We start from the raw sequence: 20,167 nt of genomic DNA, 5'->3' as shown, positions 1-20,167 counted from the left end.
TGGCCTACCTTGCGATGATCCTCTTCCGTAGGCCGCGGCTCCGCAGTGGATCGTCAGGGTTGAGGACCTTCCGTCGCGCTCCTGTGACGTCGGCGTCTGCTGGGCTCCTTCCAGGACCTTACGCAACGTCCGGACGTGAGGCGGGGCTTCAGTTCTCGCGCGCTTTCGGAGTCCACGCCCCTCTTCTTCCCGCGCGGCGTCTTCAAGATGGCGTCCAACGGCGGGAAAACTCCACGGATGGCGGGAAGAAGGCAGAAGATGGCGCCGGATGGCGGGAAAACTTTGCGGATGGCGGGAAGAAGACAGAAGATGGCGCCGGATGGCGGGAATCTTCACCACTGGTAAGTTTGAACAGTCTTTTTCAGGCACGCAGTACCCGGTGGTTGCGGGCACGAGATCCTGCCGACTACGCCAAAAGTTGACGCACCCCTGGGCCTTCGTCGCGCGGCATCGCGCGCACGGGAGCTTACCCGGAGCCGGATCTGTTGAGGGTTGTAGTCTCGTGGCGGTGACCCGGTCCGTGCCCAGGGAGTCAAACTGAGCGGCGATGTATTAGCGGTAGATGTTGGACGACTACGCCACCCGTTGAATGCAGCGAAGGAGCTGCCGCTGTAGGGCAGACCGCTGAGGCCGGTGGTAGGATTGTGCAGCGTGATAGTATCACCCCCAACGGGAGGGGTATGGCCTCAGGGCAGCCGACGTGGATGATGGGGGTAGCAGGAATCACTCAGAGACGATGCGGTGTAATTCAGGGTCTTTACTGGTGATAAAGATAGACCCTCCCGGAGTACTGGCTAGCGATCGGGGCCTGGTCAGTCCTTGAGCAGATGGGATCTCCCCTGGCCAGGCGGAGTTGTAGGCCTCCCAAACTGACTGTACTCTTCTGGCTACCTTGCTAGAGGCGGGTATAAGTAGCCCACGTCCCTGAGTGTACCGTGTGGTGCTCACCCATATGGCCGGTGACTCGGGGCCTTCTAGTGGCGTCCGCTCCACGACGGCGGTGCTGGTCCCACGCGTGTGACCGTGCCTTCGGGTTTCTTGGCCAGAGGACCTGAAATCCCCTGCCGGGCGGTTTCTGCTGCTGGGTAAAGATTAGTCCCCACAGCCTCGGACTCCGGGTCCGGTGATAGCTTCTCAGTCAGGGCGAGCTCTGCAGCTGCCAGCCCCTGACTCCTTATAGCACTGCTCCCACAGAGCTCCTGATGTTCTTTTCCTAGATCTGCTTCTCTTCTCTGTCTCTACTTCTTCTCTACTCTCTAACCCTGCCTCAGCCCTAGGTTTATATAGGGGAAGTTCTTCCCCTCCCAGGACTGGGCAGGAGGTGTGGCATGCACAGGATCCCTGACCAAGAGACCTCCCACCTGCTCTCAGACATAACATTGCTGTTACTGTGGAAACCAGACCCCTGGGGTGCCACATGTGTCACTACTATCCATATATAGGGCAGCATAATCCTGGTGACAGATTCCCTTTAAAGGAAAACTGTCACCATGATTTTGCCACCTTATCTAAGAGCAGCATAATGTTGAGACAGAGACCCTGATTCCAGTAATGTATCACTTACTGGGATGTTTGCTTTAGCTTTGATAAAATCACTGTTTTATCAGCAGAAGATTATAAATAGAGGATTAGTAAATTTGCTGGCATGTAGTGCTCCATATTCATAATCGCTGTATAACACTGCCCCTACCACTGTCTGCCTAGATGTACAAACGTGGTCAAAATTGTTGGTACCCCTCGTTTAATGAAAGAAAAACCCACAATGGTCACAGAAATAACTTGAATCTGACAAAAGTAATAATAAATTAAAAATCTATGAAAATGAACAAACGAAAGTCAGTCATTGCTTTTCAACCCTGCTTCCACAGAATTAAAAAAAAAATGAAACTCATGAAATAGGCCTGGACAGAAATGATGGTACTCTTAACTTAATATTTTGTTGAACAACCTTTTGAGGCAATCACTGCAATCAAATGATTCCTGTAACTGTCAATGAGACTCCTGCACCTCTCGACAGGTATTTTGGCCCACTCCTCATGAGCAAACTGCTCCAGTTGTCTCGTGTTTGAAAGTTTCCCTTTCCAGACAGCATGTTTCAGCTCTTTCCAAAGATGCTCAATAGGATTTAGGTCAGGGTTCATAGAAGGCCACTTCAGAATAGTCCAATGTTTTCCTCTTAGCCATTCTTGGGTGTTTTTAGCTGTGTGTTTTGGGTCATTATCCTGTTGCAAGACCCATGACCTGCGGCTGATACCAAACTTTCTGACACTGGGCAGCACATTTCTCTCTAGAATCCCTTGATAATCTTGAGATTTCATTGTACCCTGCACAGATTCAAGAAACCCTGTGCCAGATGCAGCAAAGCAGCCCCAGAACATAACAGAGCCTCTGCCATGTTTCACAGTAGGAACTGTGTTCTTTTCTTGATATGCTTCATTTTTCTATCTGTGAACATAGAGCTGATGTGCCTTGCCAAAAACTTCCAGTTTTGTCTCATCTGTCCATAGGACATTCTCCCAGAAGCTTTGTGGCTTGTCAACATGTAGTTTGGCAATTTCCAGTCTGGCTTTTTTATGATTGTTTTTCAACAATGGTGTTCTCCTTGGCCGTCTCCCATGAAGTCTGCTTTGGATCAAACAACGACTGATGGTGCGATCTGACACTGATGTTCCTTGAGCTTGAAGTTCACCTTTAATCTCTTTAGAAGTTATCCTGGGCTCTTTTCTTACCATTCGTGTTATCCATCTCTTTGATTTGTCATAAATTTTCCTACTGTAGTCCCATGGATCTTACATTTTTGAATAATATGTGCAACTGTAGTCACAGGAACATCAATCTGCTTGGAAATGGTCTCATAACCTTTACCTTTAACATGCTTGTCTATAATTTTCTTTCTAATCTCCTGAGACAACTCTTTCCTTTGCTTCCTCTGGTCCACGTTGAGTGTGGTACACACCATGTCACCAAACAGCACAGTGAGTATCTGTAGCCCTATATACAGGCCCACTGACTGATTACAAGATTGTAGACACCTGTGATGCTAATTAGTGGACACAACTTGATTTAACATGTCCCTTTTGTCACATTATTTTCGGGGGTACCATCATTTCTGTCCAGGCCTATTTCATGAGTTTAATTTTTTTTTAAATTCTGTGAAAGCAGAGTTGAAAAGCAATGACTGACTTTCATTTGTTCATTTTCATAGATTTTTAATTTATTATTACTTTTGTCAGATTCAAATAATTTTTGTGACCATTGTGGGTTTTTCTTTCGTTAAACGAGGGGTACCAACAATTTTGACCACGTGTGTCAGTCAGTGGTGTGGGCGCAGTTGCACAGCGCTCAGCATTCAGAGAACTGGTAGATCTGCAGCTTATAAACATTTATTTGTATCAAAACTGCAGCATCCCGGTAAGTTATACAGTATATTGTTGGAATCTGAGTTTTTGCCCCTACATCATGCTGCTCTCAGAAAAAAAACCTGGGTGACAGATTCCTTTTAAAGGATCAGCTGGTAATGTCTTGGTGCTACATGCAAAGTGACACATTCAGGGGTATTTTGCAGTTTTCACCTCGATGAGTCAGAGCTGATTTGTCAGCAAAAAGAACTATCTACCCAATATTATGTAGGTGATCTAATGCTATGTCTTATCCTGTATATAACGTCTAAATATTAATTTTAAATGTTAACATTTGTATACACCATAATAATGTGACTTTTCATTTATACCGTTGTAAAATTTTTATTCACTGTGCTTTCTGCATTATGTTGTATTTCAATGGGAATGTAAAATAATTACGTTATAGCAGGTACAGTCTGTAAATTGCTTAAAAAAATTATCCTATACTGTATTATGTTCAGAAAGAAAGTCGATAGGTCAAATAAGCACAATAAATCACTTCCACATCTTGCCAAGGAAAAATGCAAGTTACCCAAAATGCAGAATGTATATGCCTCATTACAAAAATAAATGTGGGCCCTCTCAACTGTATTTAACCACACTATTCTAATAAATGTATTTTAATTAACCATACAGATATTCTTAAACAGAACCTGTCAGGACAATTTTGTAATGTAAAGACATGGCGGTACTGGCGCTGTAATACAGATTACATGAATACCTGAAGAAATCCGCTTTGTGGTAACATAGTAACATAGTTTTTAAGGTTGAAGGAAGACTAAGTCCATCTAGCTCAACCCATAGCCTAACTTGTTGATCCAGAGGAAGGCAAAAAAAAACATGTGGCAAACACTAAGCTCCACATTGGGGAAAAAAATTCCTTCCCGACTCCATACGACAATCAGACTAGTTCCCTGGATCAACGCCCTATCAAGGGATCTAGTATTTATAACCTGTAATATTATACTTTTCAAGAAAGGCATCCAAGCCCTTCTTAAATTTTAACAGTGAATCACTCATTACAACATCATGCGGCAGAGAGTTCCATAGTCTCACTGCTCTTACAGTAAAGAATCCCCGTCTGTGATTATGTTTAAACCTTCTTTTCTCCAGGCGTAGAAGATGCCCCCTTGTCCCTGTCTCAGGCCTCAGAGTAAAAAGATCAGTAGAAAGGTCTTTGTACTGTCCCCTCATATACTTGTACATAGTAATAAGATCACCCCTAAGCTTTCTTTTTTCCACAGTAAATAACCCCAAGTGTAATAACCTGTCTTGGTATTGCAGACCCCCCAGTCCTCTAATAACCTTGGTCGCTCTTCTCTGCACCCGCTCCAGTTCAGCTATGTCTTTCTTATACACCGGAGACCAGAACTGGTACTTCTTTATTCACCATTTGAAGTTCTCTTTTTTATTGGTCACAGGGGCTATTTAAACTCACAGACTACCACTGATATAACGTTGTATTATCTTGCTTCAATGAGATTGTCACGGGTGTGTCAGATGTGACAGACAATCGCCCTGCAGTTGGTTGCAGAAGATCTCTTCGTTTGGCATTACAGACACCTTCTTAGCTGTTTCACTCTAGGACCCAGCGGCTACCTCCTTCCAGCTCTAATTGACGCCCTGTCTTGGGTGTTTAAATAGTTTCACTTTGCAGCAGGAAGGTGCTGGTGATATTCACATGTTTCCTTGTGAAAGCTTGGAGCTTGTGCTATTCTTACTTCCTCTCTGGTGATTAGAGGATGTTTGTGCTTTCTCTCTGAAATCGGCTCAAGCTAAGTTACTTTCCCCCGTGTCTGTCTACCTTGTTGTCTTTAGTTGCTGGTGGAGACTGACTAGTGCTCATCACCCCTTACCTAGCCAGGGCCGAGCTCTAGGGAAATACAGGGTTTTAGATTCCTGTGCGGTGATTGGTGAGGAACCAATATAGGGACATTAGGGGAGACAAGGTGATATCAGATCAGCCTAGGAGGTCTCCACTCCCTGCTTTCCCTAGAATCTGGGCTCCCTTCCCCTCATCCCTTCGTGTTGCACTTATCTTTCACACATCTTGCGTGACAGAGATATAGCTCTTATTCCACCAAATTCCTATTTAGAACTTACAGTGCTTGACTAGCAGAAATATGTTTAATGTCATGTAGCTCACAACCCTAGTTAACTTCTAAGCATTTTAATAATGCTACAATACATACATCTATAAATCGATAATTATGCGCATAAAGGTGCCATTAACTTTGTTCCATGTACGTCAGACCCTACACCAGCTAAGAAAGGAGACGTATTGTAGCAGCACTGGCTTTATAATCTCTTCTATCTTTTGATGTGTACTGTATTATATGCTCCTATGTTGAATTATTCCCAGGCACTTCTCAAATTAAGAGGATTTCAGACCTTTCCCATTAGAATCCCACTGTGAAAGATTAGTGCAATTATTTTCCTCACCCAGCAGACATAAAGGAATTTTCCTTCACAAGAAAGCCACCAATAAATTCTTAAAATTATTTTACTAACACAGTAATTGATACATATATATATATATATATATATATATATATATATATATATGTATATATATATATATATATATATATATATATATATATATATATGCCCAGTACTGTATATACATGTAATATTCTTTATAATTACGTATATGCTGTGTGAGTAAAGCAATTGTTTGTTTGGGATGCTGTGCACTTGGCCCAGCTCTCGAGTCAGGATTTTTATGCATAGTTATCTGACAGCCGACCTATGATTTTCGTTTGTATAATTTATGTTTTGCTATTGCTGAATTATATACAGAGCCATTAAAACTGGTTGCAGCTAGTTGCATCAAACTTGCCTGGCGTGGACATTGTTTGAAGTGGTGATAAAGTGCCCACCTGACACAGGAGATAGCGATCCTAAGAGCTAATATATATATATGTGTAACAGCTTATGGGATTAGCACACAGGATCTGTATCAGGCAGGCATTTCAAACAAAGTTCACACCATAATAGCCTTGATCTCAACATCATCGAGTCTGTCTGAGATTACATGAAAACACAAGAATTTGAGCAAGTTTACATCCACAGAAGATCTGTGGTTAATTCTCCAACATGTTTGGAACAACCTCCCTGTAGAGTTCCTTTCAAAAACTGTGTGCAAATACCTAAAAGAATTGATGCTGTTTGGAAAGCAAAGCGGGGTCACACCAAATATTGATTTGATTTAGATTTCTCCTTTGTTCATTCACGTTGCATTTTGTTAATTGATAAAAATAGATTAACACTTCTTTTTTTGAATGCATTGTTAGTTTACAGCGTTTTCTCCACACTTACATAAAATTTTACTGCAAACATAGACTGTATTATATTCACAAATGTATATATACAGTCTATTCGTTTACAGATCAACTGCTGCCAATTAAGGAACGATGGTGATGAAAGTGGCTAAAGTGAGTGAGATCGAATAATGCATTTGCAGCCTGCATTGTGCATCCAGGAGCAAACAAATAGGCATAAACTGAAAATATTCATCATTGATCACCTAAATGGAATCCCAAAGATCTATTCCACTTTCATTTTAGTATAAAATAAGTAATGGGATTTGCAGAAGTATTGAACTTATACCGGAATTCACACAGATGTCCAGATTGTCACTAAATCAGAACTGAGTGTACATGTTGGCAAAACGCTTTGTAAAATCATAAATCTGTTATTATCTAAATTCAGAGACCGACCAAGCAAGCAACACTAATTAAAAAATGAATTTACTAATTGATGTAGTATGGGCATTTAGAACAATGTTTCTGTTTTTGTTGGCACCTGTGGATAGTTACAGTTAGGGCGCAGTCAGACAGCCATATAAATCAGACGGAGATCGGACTGCAGGGCACAGACTGGCCAGTGGGTTTCCAGACCCAAGCCTGACAGTTCCATGTATTTCTATGAAGCTATCATACTCGGTTCGGGAGACCCGCCAGCAAATCCGTGCAATGCTGATCTTGGTCTGATTTATATAGCCATCTGACTGTGCCCTTAACTGTAGTTACTAGAATACTCCTTTAATTTAGGGGTGCATACAATTCTAAAAAAAAAAAAGTTTTTTTAAACCGCACTCTTCGAGTGAATACGGCCGTAATACCTGGCACATGCTATGGTAATGAGTAGAGTATAATTAATAAAAAGTATACCTTCTGATATAGTCTCCTTAATATATCACGATATCGACTTACATTTCTGCTTAAAAACATGGTAAAAATTATACTGGAACATTTAAAAGCCTAAGCACATTGCCGAAGATACAAAGTGAACAGCAAGAGTCAATTAAAGTTCACTCAAGAATTTGATATTCATGGTATGAGATTTTGTTGTGGTGACGCCAATCACATAGTTAAAGCTTACTAGAAAAGAACCTAATACAAATTAGTGGGATGTAAAGCTATAATAAGGTATAATAAATACCTGGAAGATGCTGTCAAAGCAGTTCCATAGGACATCTTGCTGACTTGCTGGTAGGGTACGCAACCAAGCCTTTAGCACAGGTCTCCAATCTAACACAGAGGAACTCATGAACACCATTCCATTACGAGACACGGTGGCTGGAGAAGCATTATCAATGTTGTGAGGTTCAAACACAATTTTGCAGTTGGGTGCCATTGGAATACGGTCCCCATTTGCCAAAGTAAGAGTCTTGTTATCATCCAGAACAGAATTCAAATTCTCAATCCATATGGCATCGACTGGGCCATCCAAGACTATCCAAATATGCTCTCCCTGAAAATGAAATCAATAAGACTATATACAAATTGTATACATCATGCACACAATTATACACAATGGACACAATATACTAATAATGCATTGGAATTATGCTTAAAATTGCACAAATTAAATAAAGTACACTGTGTGAACAAGATTTACTGAGACTTGTTACAGCAGTTAAATGTATGATCACTAGGACTTGAACTGCTTGGACCCCCTCCCCTCAAATAACAAAAAAGAGGATTCCAAAGTCCTCTTTGTGAATGAAGTAGGAGTGAGCAGGTGCAACCACTGCTCCATTCACTGTCTACAGAAGTGGTGGTTGGACATGGTCATTATTGCTCAATTCAAAGGGGAGATATTTGAGATCAGCAAGAATCACTTCTATGGTGTTCTAGATAGAATTGAGTAAAAACTCCTCTAAAAATATATTTTAACCTTTGAGGGTAATTTATCCAATAACGGACTCTATTCTACTTTCCTTATCTAATATATATAATCATCTTATCCCGTCTGTCTGTTCTTCTGTCCAGGAAATCCCGCGTCGCTGATTGGTCCGGCCGCGGCCAATCAGCGACGCGGGATTTCAGAAAAAGATGGCGGCCGTTAGCGGCTCATCTGCCGCACGGAGGTCAGCAGCGATGCAGCCGGGAGATGACCGGCTAGCGCCGGTCATCTCCCGGCTGCTCGCAACAGAAGTACCCCGACTGGCGGCGCCGCTGACCTCCATGCGGCTACCAGCCGCGAGCAATTAGCGATATTGGCGCCAAATTTAAACACCGCTCTGCTGATTGGTCGCGGCCGCCGGCTGCGAGCAATCAGCGATTTTGGCGCCAAATTTAAACACCGCTCTGCACAGAGGTCAGCGGCGATGCAGCAGAAGTACCCCGACCGGCGGCGCCGCTGACCTCCATGTGGCTAGGGCCGCTGATCTCCCGAAGGCAAGTGTGAAGGGAGGACCGGGGAGCGGCGCCGCCGGTCAGGATACTTCTGATGCGAGCAGCCGGTCATCTCCCGGCCGCTCGCAGCGGAAGTACCCGCACATGCAGCACCGCTCCCCGGTCCTCACTAATATGTCACACAATCAGCGATATTGGCACCAAATTTAAACACCGCTTTGCTGATTGCGCCCTGTCGGCCGCATACATATTCTAGAATACCCGATGCGTTAGAATCGGGCCACCATCTAGTCCTTTATAATAACGTTTGATACGTCCATATTATTTTATACAACTCTCTTAACTTTGTTTTCTTCTATTCACTGTTTTCCGGAAGTCAAAAATATGTCTATGTCAGTTTTACTTGCTGAGTTTACCTTCTTTGCTTTTAATGTTTTTCTCCACAAAGTTGAAAATATACCATCTGTCCAATCATTTGTGGCCACATCAAGTGTGCCAAACATCTGAGAAGCAGTGATAGCTTTAGGGTTCATTCTCATTTCCTTGTGAGGTGCGCCACAGTCAGTCATTGCTTTCATTAAGACATTAATGCACTTGGTTTTGCCTGCGCCACTAGGTCCCAAAGTCATCATTCCTTAAAATAAACAATGCACAGTTTAGACTGAGATTTAGGTTGTTGATTACATAAATGATAACATAAGTGGATTTATAGATACATTAATAGTATCTAGAAAAAGAACTTGTAACAAATTTATGTTAACAAATCAACAAATGTATTAAACTCCATTCTGGCTGCAAAATCAATAATGCTCTAATTTATTTTAGAAAGTTCCTAAATTATTAAGTCAACGGGTTTGTATCACAAAACGCGGCATTTTCTCTTAGAACCCAATTTGTTTGAAAAGCATTCATGAACATCCAAACCAATTATCCTCTCGCACAGAACTTTAAAATAGCAAATAATGTATTCTAGTAATATGTCAAACTCTATTTATTTCTCTTACAGGTTTATTACAGCATTGTGTACAAAATGCTAACTTTACCATAATCACCAATGATGTAATCAGCGGATTTGTTTCCCAAACAACTGACCAATTTGTAGCAACATTCATTCATCACTATTCATCCTAAATGAACATCATAGTCCAAGACTTCGCATTCTGGAAACATTTTTTTTTAAAAATCACATTTTACAGAATTTGATCATATTTATGTTTCAATGTCTTAAAGATTTGAGCACAAAATCTGCATTCATAACTACAAAAAAAAACGTAGCTGTATTTTAGATGCACTTTACTATTTTTGGAAGGCTAAACCAAGCAATACTAAAGTGATCTTATTTGGGAGATCTGCTATTATATATGGTAAGTGGGAAAAAAATAACAATGAATGGTTTACTCCCTTAAAATGGCTTCCCCTGTCTCAGATATACCACAGAATACGCCATAAATGTCTGAATTGTGCATGTCTCAAAACTGAAAGTCACAGCACTTTATTAGCTTTAAGTGGGCTAATTCAGCTTTGAAATATTAGGAAATCTTTCCACCAAGAGAAATAGATTTGACATACTCACTTAATTTCCATAAGTTACTACAATTGGTGAGGGAGAACTGCTGAAGATGGATGAGAACCTTTACTTGGTTCAAGAGAAGTGCAATTTTCAAAATGAACATTTTACCCCAAATTTTGTGTCATACAAGCTCTCCCTTGTAGGATTCCCTCGTCCTTCTTCAGGAATCTAGCATCAGTACAAACCAAGTTTAGTTAGGCTAGCAAACCTTTTCGTATTAGAAAAACTACATTACATTGCTCCAAATCTTCAGGGGTTTAGCGCTGCCCAACTTCAGATCTTACTATATTGCTTACCAGCTGTCTAGGATCTTGGATTGGTGTAAAAATGGCCCTGGAAAAGCATGGGTCGGTATTGAGCAAAGCTTTACAAATATCGCTCTCACATTGGCACTCTGGTTGGACTCTTCTTTGGTCAAAGCACTTAAAACACATCCCACAATTGGAGCTACTCTGGCTTGCTGTTCCCTTCCTGTCTCAATGACAGTGTTCCGAGTTTGGATAAAAAGGGGCCATTTCAGAGTTTGTCTTTTTGGAGCAGGACACCTTTGGCCTTTAAAGAATCATCTCCTTGGTATTTGTCACTTTCATGCTCTTTACCGATTAACCCACTAGAACTCCCAGTTGCCACGTTTCAGACACAGTGGGAAGGGGATTTAGGCCTCTCTCTATCAAAAAACGAATGGAGGTGAATTTTTACTTTAACGCATTAAGCGTCGATTTGTTCTCGTTTCCATGGGGCCAGTTATAAATTGCTGTCTTGATGGTATAGAGTCCCATCTCGACTACATTCGATTTTCCCTAAGACGACTCTCATGTTTCAGAGATGTGGCAATGAGGAAGGAGATCTTCTACACATTTTTTGATCATGCAAACTAATCACTCCTTTTTGAGACAAAGTACAGTCAGTGATACGAAGGTTCGCTGACCTTGTGACTGACCTGACTCCTGTTTTTGTCCTTCTCCATCACTGCGACATTCCGCTAAAAACATACAGGCATTCTATACTGAGGCATCTAAATTGTGACGGCTCAGGCGTGCATCCCTCTACTCTGGAAAAAAGCTACCGCTCTGACAATTGCCCTTGGGTTTTCTAAAATGAATGAGGTGATGTTGATGGAGGAATTGACCGCTACAGCTAACAACTCCTGCAACTGTTTTTTTATAAAACTTGGTTTCATTGGCTCAAGTTTAGATTTTCTGTCGAGTACCGGGCATACATCGAGGATCACCGAACACAGGACCCCTTAGTCTGATTAGCACCCCCTTCTTCCCTGTCTTTCTTCCCTTGTGCTTTCTCTACTGCTTTCTTCTTTTCTCTCTCTTTATCTGCTTTTCTCTTGACTTATATTTTATATTTAGTGGATGTTATAAAGAAACTTCAAATTAGGTCATTTTATCATTTTATTGTATAACTGTTACTAAGAATTTAGTATGATTAATGACCTCAAGATGTTATGTTATCATAGAATGTTAGAGTTGGAGGGGACCTCCTGGGTCATCTGGTCCAACCCCCTGCTCAAAGCAGGATTCACTAAATCATCTCAGACAGATATCTGTCCAGCCTCTGTTTGAAGATGTCCATTGAAGGGGAACTCACCATCTCTCGTGGCAGCCTGTTCCACTCAATAGAATCATAGAATGGTAGAGTTGGAGGGGACCTCCTGGGTCATCTGGTCCAACCCCCTGCTCAAAGCAGGATTCACTAAATCATCTCAGACAGATATCTGTCCAGCCTCTGTTTGAAGATGTCCATTGAAGGGGAATTCGCCACCTCTCGTGGCAGCCTGTTCCACTCAATAGAATCATAGAATGGTAGAGTTGGAGGGGACCTCCTGGGTCATCTATTTCTTAAGATCACCTATAAGGACATTGTACTAAGTTACTGCAGTCTTCTACGAATGTGGACACTCAGTGCCTCAGGTTTTTGTTGCTTCTTATGTAAATGAATAAACAAAAAAAAAGACATTTAAAAAAAAAAAGTCAAATTTAGATAAAGAACATGGCCATGTCTCATAACAATGGGAATAGAAACATGGCTGCGCAGTTGACCCTCTCACAGTTCACATGTATAGGAGTTCCTAAACCCGCTGAGCACAGTTTCGAGGTAGGACAAGCTCTTTATGGAGCTGTAAAGAAGAGTAACACTAATAATAGCCATGATCAGTCTTTAGATTCCAAGCAAGTGCTATTTGACAAAGAATTGACAAATGTGAACCTGGCTTTCAATTTGGTTCTGAAACTTCTAAAGAAAATAATCAATACAGCTATTCTAATATATAAATTTCAGAAATTGCTTAGCTTAATTAACTCTTTACCAACATGTGACGTACAGTTACGTCATGTACCGGTTCCCTGACCCTGATGCGGGCTCGCAAGCCAAGCCCACATCTTTCCTGGTAGATGATGGCTGTGGTATTCAGCCATCCTCTGCCTCTAACAGCTGTAGGTGGAGCGGAGTTATGCTGGCAGCCGTTAACCTGTGAAATGCAGAGGCGTGCCCTGGATATGGCACAGAAAAGACACACACACTGAGAGCCCTCTCTTCAGACCGTGTTCCTAGAGGAATTGTAAGCAATTTACAGCCTCCCACATGTCGACCATTATGGGAAAGAAACACAAGAGATTAGAGGTTAATCTAAGGTCCTCCACCTCTGTCAGCACGTCTGGTATACAGCGTTACTAATCAAAGGGATACTCTTCCCACAAAGCAGCCGGCGCCATTACTGCCTCACCTCAGCGTGGAACAAGAAGCAGTCTTAACCCTCATGATGCCAGACAGCTCAAGTCTGCAAGTACTGCACCAATTTCTCCTCTCTTAATGTCGGCCTCACAAGAAAACAGCTTGACAAGTCTCCCTGTACTCTCACCAAAGCCCACATACTCAGCAGTGCTTGCTTCACAGGGGAATTTACCCCACACCAGCCACAGGGGATTCTGATATTGGGAATACCATAATTGATTTGAAAAATTATATTACGACTATCCCTACTAAACAAGATATGGAGCAATATATACACAGGCTGGAGACCACACACAAAACTGAAATACATTCCCTCACTTGTAGCCTGTCACAACTTACTGACAAGGTACACAGATTAGAGGATGATGTTATACAAATTGTGGGTCATCATAATGCTCATAAAAAACAACGGATCTTCACAGACAGCAAATAAACAGTCTGTTTAACGTGGTTGATGACCAAGAAAATCGCAATTGCCGCAATAATATCCGGATGAGGAGTATACCTGAAAGCATCAATGCACAAGCGATTATGCCAACACGGTGGACATTATTCAGTAATATCCTTGGTGATCCTATTGTTAAGGAGCTGGAGATCGACAGGGAGCACCGTACATTAGGCCCTCGTGGGCCAAATCCTGTGCGTTTAAGGGACATTATCTGTCGCATACATATTTTCAATGGAAAAGAGGCCATTATGAGGAAAGCAAGGGAGTTGGGCTCTGTTGATTTCAATGGAAAACGCAAACAATTGCTCACAGATCTATCCCGAATGATACTTGCTAAAAGAAGAGTATTGAAACCACTACCTGAGGCCCTCCAAGAAAATGGCCTGATGTACTTTCATATGCAGGTCCGGAGAAATGGAACATTGTATACTTTGAAAGACCCAAGAGACATGAGACCATACTGTGATGCCTTGGTCATTCCCAGAATCCATATATCTGACTGGCCACCTGCTCTACCATTACCACAGAGAGTTCCAGCACATTGCAAAAGGCGTTCAATGGATCAGGAACTTGAGGGTGATGCACCCAGTTGGTAAAGGATCCTGCCCATCATATGAGCTCCTGAAATGAATCTCGTCTTCCCTGATGAGAGACAGTTCGCATATGTTTACTTTTCTCATTAAACATATAATTAGATATAGCTAAATAGAGTTTTATGTGCTACTCTTCCACTATTTAGAATGTCTCAGTTCATAGAATATCTTAGAACGGCATTTAAGTCGAGTTCATATTTTAATATTATAATATTAGGCTGTATTACTTCACTCGCTATATATTCCATGGTTCCCCCAAATGGGAACCCTAGGTCTGAAAGTCTGACTAGCGCTTGTAAAGACAACCCCTAGTTATGGACTTGCATTGGGATCTGCTTGTTTCGCAGTTTCCTAGTGTTCGATTTATTCATAATCTAAACCTTGCAAGATGGCCACCAGACATGTCCTTGAGGGGAGATATGTATCGCTGAGGTTGGTAGCTTCAGTGATGTAAAACCAGGAAAGCATGCTCCAGCACACATAGTACTGAGATAGTTAATAGGGCGTATTGGGGCCGTTTTTTACGAGCAGTCATAAGAGACAGGAGGGATTGGCTGCTCACATATCCCCCCCCAGGGCGTGTGTATAAAATGGAGACCGAGTGTCTCATTCAGTGTCTGTGGCTGGAGGTGTGGAGACCTCCAGCGTGTTTGTACTGAAGGACAATGACTGTTAGCGGGCGAACCCGCAGTACTATATGGACTGTTTATTTTCCTGTTTTGTCACTTTGTGCGGACAAGGCTACCCTGTGGCCCAAGTGGTCACAGACACAAACTGTGGTGCAGAGTCCCATGAGTTGGGCGTAGTCAAGGACCTGTTGCACACTGTTATAATAGGGCGGGACTTTGTCTTGTTTTGGGACTTACGGGAGAAAGGGAGGAAGCCAGGTTGTCCGGACAACAACCAAGTCGCTCCTGAAGAAACCTCATCGCAGGCCGCCGCCGGGTTTCCTTTATGCGTACTTGTTGGGGATGAGGATGAGGATGAGGCAGCATCCCCGGAGGTCAACCTCCCTGAGCTGGAGGTGTCCGGGGGAAACTTTGGAACCGCCCTGCTCAGAGGCTTGACTCTAAAAGGGGCGTTTGATAATGTCTCTGACATGGCTGACACCCGATATCCGCACTTTGCTATAAATGGGGAGTTACTATATTGGGTCACAAAGCTCAGAGGGGAGGTAATCAAGCAGTTACTAGTGCCAGGGCCGTACAGACACAGGGTGTTAGATATGGCCAATACACATGTGTTGGGTGGTCATCTGGGGGTACAGAAAACGCAGGAAAAGAATCATCCAGAGGTTCTATTGGCCCGGTTGTCACCAAGAAATTATACATTTTGTAGGTCATGTCCCACTTGCCAAATGACCTCCCCGGTGGCCCACTTACGGAGCCCCTTAGTGCCATTGCCAATCATTGAGGTGCATAGCCAAGGATCTAGTGGAACCCATGGTCAAATCCGCCACAGGACATCAGTACTGGACTATGCTACACGGTATCCGGAGGCTATGCCACTACGTAACTCCTCTGCCAAATGTAAAGCCCATGAGTTGGTCCACATCTTCTCTAGAACGGGGTAGCCTAAGGAGATCCTAACGGACCAAGGGACCCCATTTATGTCAAAGGTGATGAGGGAGTTGTGCAAAACCCTGCAAATCACACAACTCAGGGCCTCAGTCTATCACCCCCAGACAGATGGCTTAGTGGAGAGGTTTATTAAAACCTTGAAGTCCATGTTAAAGAAGGTCGTAGGAAAAGACAGCCGGGATTGGGACTGTTGTACCTTCTGTTCTCCATTAGAGAAGTCCCACAGGCCTCTACTGAATTCTCCCCGTTTGAGCTGTTGTATGGCCAACACCCCTGCGGCCTCCAGGACGTAGCAAAGGAGACCTGGGAGGTGGAGTCTACACCCTACAGGAGTGTAATCGAACAGGTGGCTCAGATGCAAGAGAGGATTGCAGAAGTGATGCCCACTGTGAAAGAACACCTCCTCAAAGCACAAGAGGCACAGTCGAGGGTGTACAATAGATCAGCGAGGGTGAGACACTTCAACCCTGGGGATCGGGTACTAGTGATGGTTCCTACTGTGCAGAGCAAATTCCTGGCCAAGTGGCAAGGCCCCTATGAAGTGGTTGAAAAGGTTGGCGACATCAACTATAGGGTCCACAAACCAGGAAGAAGGAAGCCCTACCAGGTGTACCACATCAACCTCATTAAGCCATGGCGAGACAGGGAGCCTGTGGAAGCTCTGTGTTTGGTGGCTAAGACTGAAACAGACGTGGAGGAAGTCTAGGTGGCAGAGTCGCTGTCACGTGCCCAGAAGCAATAATGCCGAGAGCTGCAGCGGAACAGGGACCTATTTTCGGATCTACCGGGCTGTACTCAGGTCATAGAGCATGAAGTGCTTACGGAGCCTCATGTCCGAGTGAATATGAAGCCATATCGGATGCTTGAAGCCCGCCGAGAGGTAATCACGAAGCGCATGCTGAATCTGTGGGTCATCGAGGAGTCCAAGAGTGGCTGGTCCAGTCCCATAGTCTTAGGGCCGAAACCAGATGGAGAATGGCGGTTGTGCAATGACTATAGGAAACTGAATGAGGTCTCTAAGTTTGATTCATACCCAATGCCCAGGGTAGATGAACTTAATTGAAAGACTAGGGCCGGCCAGGTACATTACCACCCTTGACCTCAAAAATGGGTATTGGCAGATTCCCAAGAGGCCAAGGAGAAGGTGGACTTTTTAACACCAAATGGGTGTTTCCAATACACCAGGATGCCGTTTGGGTTGCAAGGAGCACCAGCTACCTTCCAGAGAGCCATGGACTGGATCCTAGCTCCCCATAAGAAGTATGCAGCAGCCTACTTGGATGATATCGTGATCTACAGCCAGGATTGGGGTAGCCATCTGAGCAAAGTCCAGGCGATATTCGATGCTCTACGGAAGGCGGGGTTTTCCATCAACCCGAAGAAATGTGCCATGAGCATGGAGGAGGCCAGATATTTGGGCTATGTCATAGGTAGAGGTGTGATAAAGCCCCAAGTAAATAAAATTGAAGCGGTCCAGGGTTGGCCACAACCTCTCACAAAAAACAGGTCAGAGCATTCCTGGGCATCGTGAGCTATTACCGCCGGTTTATCCCTAACTTTGCCATGACAGCCGCCCCTTTGACAGACCTCTTTAAGGGGACAAAATTGGCTATGGCTAAGTGGTCCCCAGAAACAGAGATGGCCTTCCAGGAACTCAAGCAAGCCCTGTGTAAACAGCCGCTGTTGGTGGCACCGGATTTCTCGAAGGAGCTTGTGGTCCAAACGGATGGGTCAGAAGAAGAAGGGGAACAATGCTCGAGTGACCAGGTGGTTCCTAGCTCTTCAGGAGTTCAGTGTCCAGGTAGAGCATAGGCCTGGGAAACTGCATGGCAATGCGACGCACTGTCAAGAGTCCACTGTATGTTAGCGGAAGGTTCCAGGCTTTGGGAAGAGGTGGGGTATTTAAGATGGTCGCCAGATATGTCCTTGAGTGGAGATATGTATCGCTGAGGTTGGTAGCTTTAGTGATGTAAAACCAGGAAATCATGCTCCAGCACACAGTGCTGAGAGTGTTAGAAGGGTATATTAGGGCCAGTTTTTATGAGCAGTCATAAGAGACGGGAGGCATTGGCTGCTCACATATCCCCACCCCAGGGCGTGTGTATAAAATAGAGACCAAGTGTCTCATTCAATGTCTGTGGCTGCCGGTGTGGAGACCTCCAGAGTGTCTGTGCTAAAAGACACTAACTGTGAGCGGGCAAACCTGCAGTACTTTATGGACTGTTTATTTTCCTGTTTTGTCACTTTGTGCAGGACAAGGTTGTGTTTTGTTTACTTTGAAAGTGCGGTTTATGAAGATTGAATAAACCTGCCTTGGACATTTTAAAGAGACAGTATCCTGTGCCTACCTCTAACATGGCTGAGTGAGTACAAAACCCTACAACCTCTTAGATTTGATGCCGAGAGGCAGACGTTATCATCCAACGTCTGTACTTCCTCCTGCTCTTAGTCTTTCTAACCTTTTTTTCCTTTCCCCCTCCCTTTTTCTTTTTTTTTCATATAATATGGCACAACTCAAAATTTGCTCATTGCATGTCAGAGGACTTAATGTTCCAGAGAAAAGAGCTCAAGTGTTTTATCATATGCATAAACAACAAACCCACTTTAGAGGCAATCATATACCTCGGTTTACTAACAGATAATATTCATCTTGGTGCCACAATACAAATGCTGTCTTGAAGTCTAAGGGGGTGAGTATAGACATACACAAATCACTGCCGCATACTATTTTAGGCCACTTTCACACTGTCCGTCTTTAGTCAGTATTTTACATCAGTATTTGTAAGCCAAAACCAGAAGTGGGTAATAAATTCAGAATTGGCGAATATGTTTCTATTATACTTTTCCTCTGATTGTTCCATTCCCAATTTTGGCTTACAAATACAGACGTAAAATACTGACCAAATACAGAATGTGTGAACGTGGCCTTAGAAAATGTCTGACACGGATGGGAGGTATGTGTTTGTTAAGATCTCTATCTACTCCAAACTTTTGACTTTGGCAAGCTTCTATCTCCCTAATTGTGACCAAATTAAGACATGCCATCAATACTTGAACTAAAAAAATTTGCGGAAAGCCATATCATCATTGCAGGTGACTTTAATTTTGTCTTGGATCCTTCTTTAAACATGTTCCTGAGCAGGAGTCACCAATCTAAATCACAACAAAAGCTTTGCTAAAAGTGCTCTGGTCTCTACAATTAGTTGTTGTATGTAGGATACTACATCCAGACATAAAGGATTTTACGTATTATTCTCTCTGACACAATAGGCATAGCCATATAGACTTTTTCTTAATTAGCCACCACTTGCTTACATGGTATCCTACATCTCATATAGGAACTGCTATATGGTCAGATCAGCTGTCATGTGCCCGGAAAGATGCGTGCTCAGCTCCGGAGCCCACACCTTTCCAGGCACATGACATCTATTCTATACAGCTGACATGTGCCCGCAACAGCTGCAGGTGAAATTGCGATCCACCCGCGGCTGCTAACTAGTTCAATTCAGCTGTCAATCTATGACAGCAGCATTTAACTCGCACTTCCGGGAAGTGCGTCATTGGCCCAGCCCATCGGCGCTCCCGTCACATGATCGGGGGTCACCGATGGGTTGGCATGACAACCTGGGGTCTGCAGGAGACCCCTTTGTTGTCACTGCCAGATTGCCATGAGCGCCGCCCAGTGGTCGGCGCTCATAGCAAGTGAGCAATTCTGCTACACACAGGCGATCTGATCATCGTCTGTGTGTAGCAGAGGGGATAAGACAACAGCAGCTTCTAGTCTCCTATGAAGACTATTGAAGCATGCAGAAAGTGTAAAAAAAAAGTTTTTAAAAATATAAAAAAAATCTAAAAGTTTAAATCAACCCCTTTTCGCCCCATTCAAAATAAAACAGTAAAAAAAAAACCACATACACATATTTGGTATCGCCGCATTCAGAATCGCCCGATCTATCAATATAAAAAAATAATTAATCCGATCGGTAAACGGCATTATGAGAAAAAAATTCTAAACACCAGAATTATGTTTTTTTGGTCGCCGCAGCATTGCAATAAAATGCAATAACGGGAGATTAAAACATCGCATGATGTTTTGTATAAGTTTGATCTATTAAAGACCTTTGCTCCTTACTAGCGTTAAGTAGGTCTGCACATACCTGGAGGCCAGCCGATTGATAAACAACATAA

General features: G+C 43.2%; 1 protein-coding gene across 1 annotated transcript in view; it reads right to left on the bottom strand.

Moving 5' to 3' along the window:
• LOC141265457 (dynein axonemal heavy chain 5-like) overlaps positions 1 to 20,167 on the bottom strand; it is a 526,560-nt gene that overhangs the window by 220,600 nt on the left and 285,793 nt on the right. Inside the window, exons 47-48 of the mRNA XM_073678599.1 lie at positions 9,463 to 9,680; positions 7,848 to 8,159 (exon numbers count right to left, since the gene is read on the bottom strand). Coding sequence (XP_073534700.1) covers positions 7,848 to 8,159; positions 9,463 to 9,680 — 530 coding nt within the window. The remainder of the gene's footprint in view (positions 1 to 7,847; positions 8,160 to 9,462; positions 9,681 to 20,167) is intronic.

This window comes from Phyllobates terribilis, unplaced genomic scaffold (assembly GCF_046119375.1).
Source record: "Phyllobates terribilis strain yellow unplaced genomic scaffold, ASM4611937v1 Scaffold_4__5_contigs__length_816908805, whole genome shotgun sequence".
NCBI lineage: Eukaryota > Metazoa > Chordata > Amphibia > Anura > Dendrobatidae > Phyllobates > Phyllobates terribilis.
The sequence above is the reverse complement of the archived record's forward strand: the minus strand, read 5'-3'. Positions and strand labels throughout refer to the sequence as shown.